Raw genomic sequence first — 10,615 nt, forward strand, 5'->3', positions numbered from 1 at the left:
TCCCCACAGTCAAACAATGGAGGTGGAAATGTGCTTTGGGGGTGTTTCTGCCAAGGGGACAGGACAACTCCACCACATTAAAAAGGGATGATGAACAGGGCGATGTACCATCAAATCAAGAACCTCCATCCCTCAGCCACGGCATTAAAAATGGGTCATGGATATGTATTCCAGCGTGCCATTACCCAAAGCATATGGCCAAGTCAACAAAGGTGTGGCTCAAGAAGCACATTAAGGTCCTGGAGTGGCCTCGCCAGTCTCCAGACCTTACTCCCATAGAAAATTTGGAGGGAGCTGAAGGTTCGAGATACCAAACATCAGCCTCAAAACCATTAATGACTTAGAGGAACTGCAAAGAGTATTGACACCAAGTACTAAAACATGTTTTGCAAAAGGTGTCAATACTAATTTCACTTATTAAAATGCAAAAAAAAATATATTTATATAAAAATTTGAAGTTAGTTTCTGGCTGTTTATTCCATCATTGTTAAATTAAACCAACCATTAAAATTAGACTGATTGTCAGTGGGCAAATGTATGAAGTCAGCAGGCATATATTTTGTAATTTACTAAAAAAAAACCCACTTTCTCATTTCAGTTATTCCATCAAAAGAAATGCTTAAATATATTTAATCTTATTCAGCTCTCCATCCATGCTAAGAAATGCATAGTATTTAAGTAAGATGAACACATTGCAGAAACAAGGAAGACAATACCATTTATTTCAAAAAAGTGTTTATTAAAAACATTACAAAAAAGATAAACGCCACAGAACCAGCCTGCTTTGCACTTAAAAAGTTCATTAAAAAGCCACCACTGGCAGTTAATTTCAAGTAACTGCATCTTGAAGTCTGGGCCATAAAAAGCTCCAATAAGTTACTTTGAATACTGCACAAGTCTCCATTTGCACTTTTACCTGCTCCAGAAATTACCTGTTAGACAGAGAATATAGTTAAAAAAATCACTTCACTTTGTTGATACAGTTGAGTACTGCCCATCATTACAAAAAAGGTTAAGCCAAGGAAACTATAAATCAAAGAGCATTACCAATGATCTGGAGAAGGCTCAAACCCACCCCACATGTGTGCAAGGACCCAGTCTTGTTTTGTAATAGTAACTACTCTGATGGGCCAAAACTTACCTTTCAGATATGGGCATTTAGTGCAACTAAATCAGGCACCCTTAATTTAGGTGCCCCTTCCTTGTAAATACCCCTGTAAAAAAGATTAAATCCCAACAGAAGCCACCTGCAAATGTTAATTGCCAACTAGGTTCAGTAGCAGATGATTAAAGGGAGACAATGCCTTATTACTCAGTCACAACTTAAGAGAGGGGCTGCAGGGACCTTGCTGGCATGTCTGATCACTCTACCCTTAAAAAAACCTTCAATACAGGATTAGGGTTTCCCTTGTCGGCTCTGAAACAGGCTCCACCCCAAGCAGCTTCATGCAGAGACAGCTGGGGCTGCCTAGTACTGCCTGGTCTGAAATCCCCTAGACATTATGGGCAACTAACCCTTTCAGTGCACATTGGGAACCCTTCAAATGAAGAAGCCCAATCAGCTGCCTGAAAAACCCAACAGCACAGGTGAAACCAGCCTTTAAGGTGGCACCATCAGTCTGAGTAGAGCTGGTTTCCTCCTGTGAACAAGCCTGTCAAAAGAATTTTAACTATAGCTATACTGGATGTCCGTATGTTGAGAGGCTTTTACCAACTGCCCTTAAAGTGGAGTTCCACCCAAAAGTGGAACTTCCACTCATCGGATTCCCCCCCCCCCTCCAGTGTCACAGTTGGCACCTTTCAGGGGGGAGGGGGGTGCAGATACCTGTATATTACAGGTATCTGTACCCACTTCCGGCATAGATAGCTGCAGAATCTGCGGTTATTTACACCACTTCCTGCTCCCTCCCTGCTGGGAAACACACGGGTCCCAGCGACAGCAGGGACCATTCGTATTGCGCTGCGTGACTCACGCATGCGCAGTAGGGAATCAGGAAGTGAAGCCGTGAAGGACGGAGAAACAGTTCGGCCTCGGGTGCCGACATCGCGGGCGCCCTGGACAGGTAAGTGTTCATGTTTTAAAAGGCAGCATCTGCAGTATTTGTAGCTGCTGACTTAAAAAAAAAAAAAATTTCGGCGGAGCTCCGCTTTAAAGCAGAGTTCCACCCAAAAGTAAAAACTTCAGCTGATTTGTGTCTCTCCCCCTGCTTTACATGTTTCAACTCAGTGAACACATTAAACACAACTAGAGTAACCTAGTTAAAAAGTTAGGAAACCTATGAGGAAATCTCTAAAGGGCATTTATAATTAAATTCAGGATATATTTAATGTGTTAACAGCCATCTTGAATGCATTGTGCAAGTAATGGGGTTAACAGTAATCTCCACATACTCTGGGAAAAAAAAAAGTCCAGGCATGAACTCCCTACAGGACACTACAAGACAGTGGCATGGGGGGGGGGGAGGGAAAAAAAAAAAAAAAAAAAAAATTTTACTGGGGTTTTAGTTACCTGTAGCATCCTGTAAGATTTCAGAATTGTGTACCGCTCGAGTATGTGTGCATTGTTTCACTTGTTGAAACGAAGTTCAGTCTTTGTCAGACTGCTCGTCCACTTTTCAAACCACAATGCTGAAAATTCCAGCAAGAGAAAAACCTTACTTTAGAGTCTTACAAAACAACGTTGCACAAAGTTAGAAAATATTACACATTTAAAAGCCAATAAAAAAAAAGTGACATTAATGCTCAAATAGAAACTATACTGTAAACTGTTAATAGAAAGAAAACAGATCTTACCTAAAGTTTAACTGAAGCTTAGCACTACTTTGCTCTACCCCCTCAGCTTTCGTTGTCCTCCTTAAATCTAGTGTAGTAAAACCTTTATCCAGAACTTTAGCTCAGTGATAAAACGACTGAGCTTAGAGGCGGCACCCATTGCTTCTCTTGCACTAGACCTGTGTCCCTGGGTAGAGTCCCTTGCTGGGTAGATAGCTCCTTTACTCGCCATGGATGAAGCAGCTGAATCTAAAAGGTCTGAACAGGTGCCTCTTTGTAGAGATAGCCCTTGTCATCTAGGTTCTCTTCTCCTCACAACTTGCAAAAACACACATTAACACTTAAAACTTTATTTTACATAACACTTTGTACTACACCTTTCCTTGGTACAAATCAATACATACAGCTAGAAAGAGACAAGCATTTCCTTTCGAATTTTTTTTTTATTAAATGAAAGTGTACAACAGCTTGAACTATACACACACTGAAATTTAAAATGAAAATAAAATTTAAAAAAAAGTCTCATATTACACCATGATCCTGGCTAGTTGCTTTGACTGTTCATAAATCTTATAAAAAAGTGTCACATTACCTGCAACTTAAATTGAACATTATCAAAAAGGAATGCTGTTGCACTCTTTACAAATGACCACTACAAATTAACATTTAAAAACCTAAAAACTGTCTCAAAAAAGGCATATTTTACAGTCCTTCCTCCATTGTAAAGGTAATGTACTTAAATATATCCATTCCATTCACAAAATGGCTCTCTGTATCTGCTCTGGTGTCTTCTGTCATATCACTGCATGTTCTACGCATGACTGAGATAATGACTCCTTAACTTTGTAATCTCGATAACCTGCAGCTGTGTTACCTCTGGGCTCTCATCCTCTCCTATTTATACAGTGAAGCCTGTTTCAACAGAAGTAAAGAGTAAAAATAGGTTATGATGATATCCAGCTAGCCAGTTTCAAGACAATACTATCCTGATAAGCTTAACCTGTAGCTAAAGTACTCGTCATTTTTTTGGTATTAAAAATAAGGAAAGAAATCGATGCAGAAGATGCTTTTGTTCACTTACCCAGAAGGAACAAAGTGGAATTAATAGCGATTTCTTCCTCCTCCATATCCACCACCGGCACTCCCTCCACTGCCAGGGCCATAGTTGCCTGGAAAAAAAAAAAAAAGTTGGTTTTAAAAAATCTGACCTACACATTCAGAGCCATGTCAACCAACTGACTATTTTCAAATTCTACTGCAAAATGATTGGATGTTTGATGAAGTGCATTTCAGTAATGAAAGAAACCTGTCAAGTCTAGATACAATAGATGTTTGAAGACAATGGGTGTTACCATCTGAGGAGAAATGCAATCATTTCTCCACAGGAAGTTGGAAATTTTAGCTAGAAGCTGTGTTCGCAATTCTATCCTTGCCCATTTATACTACACTTTCAAGCTATGGTCACTTTACTGTAGAAGACTGGACAACTGGTAGGAGCCACACCAAGCAGTGATGGTCTCTTCCCCTTATCCGAATAAGAGCACAACATACTAAGAGGGATTTGTGGAACACCCCACAAAAAAAACCCCTTCCGGTATGCCATTTGCCCGCATTACCATTTACTTCAAACCCTACCTGTGGTCATCAGGACAGAAAAAAAGGTAATCTCCAAAGCATATACTCAGATGGGAGAATTAAAAAAAAAAAAAAAAAAATATTTGTAGTATGCATAAACACTACACTAGGTCAAAATGAACTAACCCCTGTAGTGTGTATGAAAAGACCTTTATACTCCGGTCACATCTAGGCGTTTCTGCTAAAAGCCTCAGCACTAACATCCAACAAGACAAATCCCATTCATTACAATGGTCCCTGCTCACATCTGAACGTTCTGTCACCTAAAGCAAAACAGCACAAAAGTGCATGAGCTTCTTTGGCAGATTACAGTTTTACTGCTTTTAACATTCGAGACCTTTGAACTTCAAAAGTGTACAAAAAAAACGCAATGCCTAGATGTGAATGGAGCCTCAATGAAAGATTAAGGCTGGCCATACATTAAACAATTTTCCTTTAGATTTACCAAAACCATACAATATGGAGGTGAGAACTAAACACTTTCAATTTGTATGTAATCAGGCAGGCCCTTGCACTATATTAGTTAAAGCTAAAGGAAATTGAATTTAATAATGTATGGAGAGCTTAATGTGTACTATGCAACACCCAAAGGCCTACGACTACCAATTCTACCTCCACCATATGGTCCTCCCATACTTCTGCTGCCTCCAAAGTTTCCTCCACTCTTCATAGGGCCATAATTAGAAGACTGCTGATTGTAGTTTCCAAATTCGTTGTAGTTTCCTCCTCCTCCATAGTTACCTGTAGCAACAGATTCATTTGAAGAGTTCACTATACAAAAGAGATAAAGAAAATATTCTCAGCCAAGTCATAAGATTTAAAAATTGCAACCACATTTCTGGGAGAAGGAAAAAAAAAAAAAAAAAAAAAAAAAAAAAAGTCCTCCGTATATTATAAGACAATGGGGGTCCATGCCCAAAACTTTATATAAAAGGCATAACAGATCTTACCTCCTCCGTAGTTGTCATATCCGCCACCATATCCACCACCTTGATTGCCATAACCAGGACCACCACCATAACCACCACGGCCACCACCATAACCACCAGGTCCACCGCCAAAGTTTCCACCTGCAGAAGATGGGAAGCCCATAATTAAGCAGATCACAAGCCTATATTTTTTTTATCTATTATAACAAGCATAGACATACTAAGGACAGCAATTGCAGAACCGAGTATATAATGCAGTGCATATTAGCCAGTTTAACCAACCCTTAAACCCCTTTCACACTGAAGACCGCCCCACGCTAGTGGAAAGGCACTGCTCATTTTTGACCCCAAAGAAGGGGTCAAAAGCACCCAAAAAGAGCAACTGCCAAAGTGCTTTGGAGGCGAGGTTTAGGACCACACCAAAGACGCTGCCTGCAGGACTCTTGTCCTGCAAGCACACTACACTCACACTGAGGCAGTTTACAGGCGCTTTACTGTGAAGGGGGGGGGGGGTGTGTGTCTTAACTGTCAAGACTTAGAGGTCAGAACCCTGTAGACAAATTGGGCTATACAAGCCCCAGTAAAGCAGCAGAAACAACCCCTCCCAATGGAGGACAGTGTATCTGCATACTAAGACCCTTGCACACTGGGGCACCTGTAAAGTGCCTCTTGATCAGTGCACTTGCAGGACAGGAAAAAGTCCTGCAAGCAGCATCTTTGGGGTGGTGCAGGAGTGTTGTATTACTGCACCTCCCCTTGAAATGAACCTGCAACACGGGCGCTATTAACCTCTTTGGCTGACAGCAGGGATTAAAAGAGCCCCACTAGCAAATTGCTGCTTTAATGCCAACGCCCCAGTGTTAAAAGTCTTGAACAGGATAGGAATATTAAGTCTCTGTATCAAATGGTGTGACCATAGAGCCAAACACCACTAGTAGGTTAACTGACCCTGTTCTGTTTGTGGTTGGGAGACCACGAGGCAATTAGATCTACATTCTATGGGTGCCTTGAGTCAGGGGTGTCTGAAGTGCCTTTCAAAATGTGACAAATAACTTACCTCCTTGGCCGCCACCATATCCATTGTATCCATCCCCATAACCTCGTCCACCACCATAGCCATCTGTTTAAAAGCACAAAAACAAACAAACATAATAGTCAAAGAAGACACACGGCATTCCATTTACCTGAACAAAAACAGCAGAGTGTAGTGCTAAAGAGCAATGTCAAAGACAGTGTAGACAATCTTGATGACACTGAAATAAAAAAAAAATATATATACAATAGGCAAATGAAACATATGTAAAAGACTCAAAGTCCATATGGATAATGGTGCAAAGTAGGTATGTATATAGTCCCAATCTAATCATATTGATTGGAGAATATATATTATTTCTCCATATATGATTAGATTGGGACTATATACACAGTTCTTTGCACCATTATCCATATGGACTTTGAGTCTTACATATATGTATCATTTGCCTACTGTATATATATTTTTCTAATTTAGTGTCATCAAGACTGTCTTTGACATATCACTTTAGCGCTACACTTTGCAGTTTTTGTATACCATTTATCCAATTTGGTGTGTTAGCTGTTGACTTTGTGAGCAGCGCAGAATTTGTTTACAATTCCATTTACCTGAGCCTCCTCTGAAGTTGCTGCCAGGTCCTGGTCCAAAGTTTCCACCACCGCGTGAATCACTGAAGCCAAAATTGCCTAAAAACCCAAGAGCATAGCATATTTAGGGACATTGTCAACATAGGGCAGATGTAACAGCAATTGAGAATCTAATGCTCACCTCCTCCTCTAGTACTCCTTGTGCTCTGTACTTCATGCATTTCTTGTCTTGATAAAGCTTTTCTGACTTCTGCATTGTGTCCATTTATAGTGTGATATTTTTGCACTAAGGAGAAGGACAGGGTCAAACATACAAAATCGCCTGCTTTTTGCTTTCATATGCACATTATAGAAAAACCAGCATATTAAGCCACAAAAAAAAAAAAAAAAAAAAAAAAACCCAAAACTTACAAACAATTTTGTCAACTGGATCATGATCATCAAATGTTACGAAACCAAAGCCCCTCTTTTTGCCAGATTGTTTGTCTGTGATGATTTCTATGCTGTCAATTTTTCCATATTCCTGGAAGTATTCCCTAAGGTGATGCTCTTCTGTATCTTCTTTGATACCACCAACAAAAAGTTTTTTAACTGTAACGTGGGCACCAGGCTTAGCAGATTCCTGAAATTTAAAGAATGTGTAAATATCTTATCACACTTGTTTACATATTCTAACAGCTCAGAAAACAATGCAGCCGTTAAGTGGCAGAAACAGTTTAAATGGGGTTGGTGCGCAAATAAGCATTATTACCTCTCTGGCTACAGCACGCTTCGGCTCCACAACTCTGCCGTCAATAGAATGTGGGCGAGCTGACATTGCTGCATCTACTTCATTCATTGACGAAAAGGTTACAAATCCAAAACCTCTGGATCGTTTGCTTTGAGGGTCCCTCATGACCTAGGAGGAAAGAGCACCACTTTGTAAAAAGGCACATTTGAATATAAAAAGAAAATGCCACCATACACAAAGCCATATTCAGTGATCTTTGGGGGGGGGGGGGGGGTGGATGTCATTCAGCTTCACTGTGAATCCCTCACAGAGCAAAGGACCCCAAATCTTGCAAGTGTTTTCACAAGAATAGGGATCTTCAGTGGTGACATACCTTCACTGCAAGCAGCCAAATGTCGGGTTAAGAGGCAAAGCTTGATATTGTAGATTTCAAAGCAGCATATTGAATGAGAGGGGGTCTACAATAGCACATTGCTAGTTTTACAGTCAAAACTATTTCCACTTATAAAAAAACAAACAAAAACAAACTCAAAACATAAAATGCAGTAAGGGGGGGGCGCGATTTATGCTCATCATTAACCTTGTATGTACTGTTCACAAATATCAGTTGTAAAAACTGGATGTACAGTCTGTGCCAACAAAGGAGCTTTGAAAACATGTTACTCTAGCATGATTTGAAAGCTGCTGATCAGTGCGATTTGCAGCTCTGACTTCATTGCCACGTGACTTCAAAAGTCTATGCAAGTCACAATGAAAATCAGGAAAAAAAAGTGGCACAGGAACCTTTCAAAGTTCCTGCAGCATGAGTCGCAAACGATTTTAACGGTTTCATTGCTAGAAATTGGGTGCGACTTGAATTTGACTAGAACTGTCATGTTGCACTGGTGTGAATGAGAAATTGTTTCCCAATTGCATATTGGAAGCTGTCTACAGGGTCCTAGTATAAACCTTGGTCAGAAGGGGAGTTTCAAACATTTAATCAAAAAAAAAAAAAAAATAATTTACACTAGGGGAAACAGTGCTCACAATGTCCCCACATCTACTCACCACACAGTCTGTCAGCTTCCCCCATTGTTCGTAATATTTCCTTAGACTCTCTTCTGTAGTTTCAAAGCTGAGTCCTCCAATGAAAAGCTTCCTGAACTGCTCCTTTTCCCTCTGCAAAAACAAAGATGAGACAAAGATGATAGATATGAGGAGAATGGATGGATGTAGATATTCCCAGTGATCAGTTCCTCCCCCCTTTTTATTAGGGCAGGAAAATCTCTCAGCACATTCCAGCCTCAACCTTTAACACAAAGGAACCCCCTTAAATTTTTCAGTCTCAGGGAAGCCCTGCTAAAACCAACTATAACATATGGTACATTAGAGATCTGAGGGTAAGAAATTGCTCATGGAATCCCGAGCAACCCCTAGAGAGCCATGGATCCCCAAGCAACCCCTAGAGATCCCTCAAGAGCCATAGAACCCTGACATGAGCCATATTCATATTAGAAGGGCCTCCTTATTGGAGTGTTCTGTATCCAGAGCCGGGTAGCAATGTTTCTAGATAATGATCGGCAGCTGGTCATACAATCATTAACATATTCCTGCAGGCGGCTCACCAATCATTTCTCCATCTCATAACTGTGCTTCCATCTCCAGGTAAAATGAAAAGTAGGCACTGATTGGCTGCCATGCACAGTGCTACAAAACGTGATGTATTCTCTATAACCTGATCATATGAAGCCCGATCCCGCCATACACTCAACATGGAGCACGGATTTATCATGTACTGACAATCGCCGATAATGCGCCCAATCATCATGTCCCCCTGGTAACATGGTGGTGGGGGGATGCTCGCGGCCATCTCAGCCTCTCACTGCAGAACAGAGACAAGATGGCGGCCAAGAAGAGAGCAGAGCCGCCATTACAGGAGAACAGCCGGCTCCCCCCTCCTCCTCCTCTCCCAGTACAGGTGGACACATCTCCCACTCAACAATGGCCGGGCCCACAGGCCGCACGTGGTCACCTCCCCGCCCGCCATTCATACAGCCGGTCTCCCCATCCCGCACCGAGGCAAAGCACCGACCGGCCACCCGCATACAACCCCCGCCTCACTCACCTCCATGTTGTCCGGACACACCGACCTCCGAGATGCTAGAATGAAAAATACGGAAGGACAACTCTCCCCGTGTGCACACCGGACGACGGCTCGATGGTAATGGCGAAAGCGCAACCCCGCTTCTTCTAGAAGATTCCCTCGCCAGATGTTGGCTACGCCTCTTTACGTCAATAGAAAGCGTGGGCTCAGCCAATGGCGGGCGGAGGGCGGTACCCGAGACGCTGGTGGTTAGCGTAACCCGAGCTGCGTTGTCATGGCGGCGCCTCTTTAGAAAGACAATGGCGCTCGGCAGGGGGGCGGGCCAATGTTCGTAAAGGAGCCGGCGATGAATAGAGGATGGGGGCTGCGTAGGCGGAGGCGAGCTTTGTGAATATGGCTACGCCCTTCCCGTGGACGTGAAACGAGTGCAGAGGGGGTGCTGGGGAAGGGGGCAGACGCGAGGGATTGTGGGAGATTTCATTCTATTGTGTGCTGTGCCGCTTTCTTCTTCTTCTATGGGAGGGCAATGTACATTGGGTGCGGGGTGGGGGGTTTCCATCTGGGGACAATACAATCCTGAGCTCTACACACTATCCTGCAGTAAAATCTCTAGTAAGGCCTCAACGCACACTAGCGTAAAAAAGACCACGTGTTCTACTGATCTGAATCTAGAGGCATTGTTCTCTATGGGAGCCATGCACACAGCTACATAAAGATCAGAAATACAGTGATCAGTACACACTGCACAGCCACAAGTGATAAATCGAAAAAAATTGAAGTTTTAGCGCAGAAATGTATGAGTATTTGCATATATCACAACACTGGCAATGAAGAAGACTTTTTCAC

General features: G+C 42.1%; 1 protein-coding gene across 4 annotated transcripts; it reads right to left on the reverse strand.

Annotated features, from left to right (window-relative positions):
- Nucleotides 1-718: 718 nt before the first annotated feature.
- On the reverse strand, nucleotides 719-9,963 carry HNRNPA2B1 (heterogeneous nuclear ribonucleoprotein A2/B1). Of its 4 annotated transcripts, none has more exons than XM_073630136.1 (13): nucleotides 9,791-9,963; nucleotides 8,734-8,844; nucleotides 7,708-7,854; nucleotides 7,368-7,578; nucleotides 7,138-7,242; nucleotides 6,978-7,055; nucleotides 6,394-6,456; nucleotides 5,358-5,477; nucleotides 5,044-5,148; nucleotides 3,854-3,941; nucleotides 2,794-3,684; nucleotides 2,510-2,628; nucleotides 719-932 (listed from the first exon to the last, which is right to left on the reverse strand). In XM_073630136.1, exons 1-10 carry the CDS (start codon nucleotides 9,794-9,796, stop codon nucleotides 3,874-3,876), a joined length of 1,014 nt encoding a protein of 337 aa, XP_073486237.1. In that variant the 5' UTR covers nucleotides 9,797-9,963; the 3' UTR covers nucleotides 719-932; nucleotides 2,510-2,628; nucleotides 2,794-3,684; nucleotides 3,854-3,873. The 4 variants fall into 4 exon arrangements, with proteins under 4 accessions (XP_073486237.1, XP_073486236.1, XP_073486235.1 ...); XM_073630135.1 differs by having other exon boundaries at nucleotides 5,020-5,148; nucleotides 9,791-9,962; XM_073630134.1 differs by having other exon boundaries at nucleotides 5,044-5,178; nucleotides 9,791-9,962.
- Between the last annotated feature and the right edge of the window lie 652 nt (nucleotides 9,964-10,615).

This window comes from Aquarana catesbeiana, linkage group LG05 (assembly GCF_042186555.1).
Source record: "Aquarana catesbeiana isolate 2022-GZ linkage group LG05, ASM4218655v1, whole genome shotgun sequence".
Classification (NCBI taxonomy): Eukaryota; Metazoa; Chordata; class Amphibia; order Anura; family Ranidae; genus Aquarana; species Aquarana catesbeiana.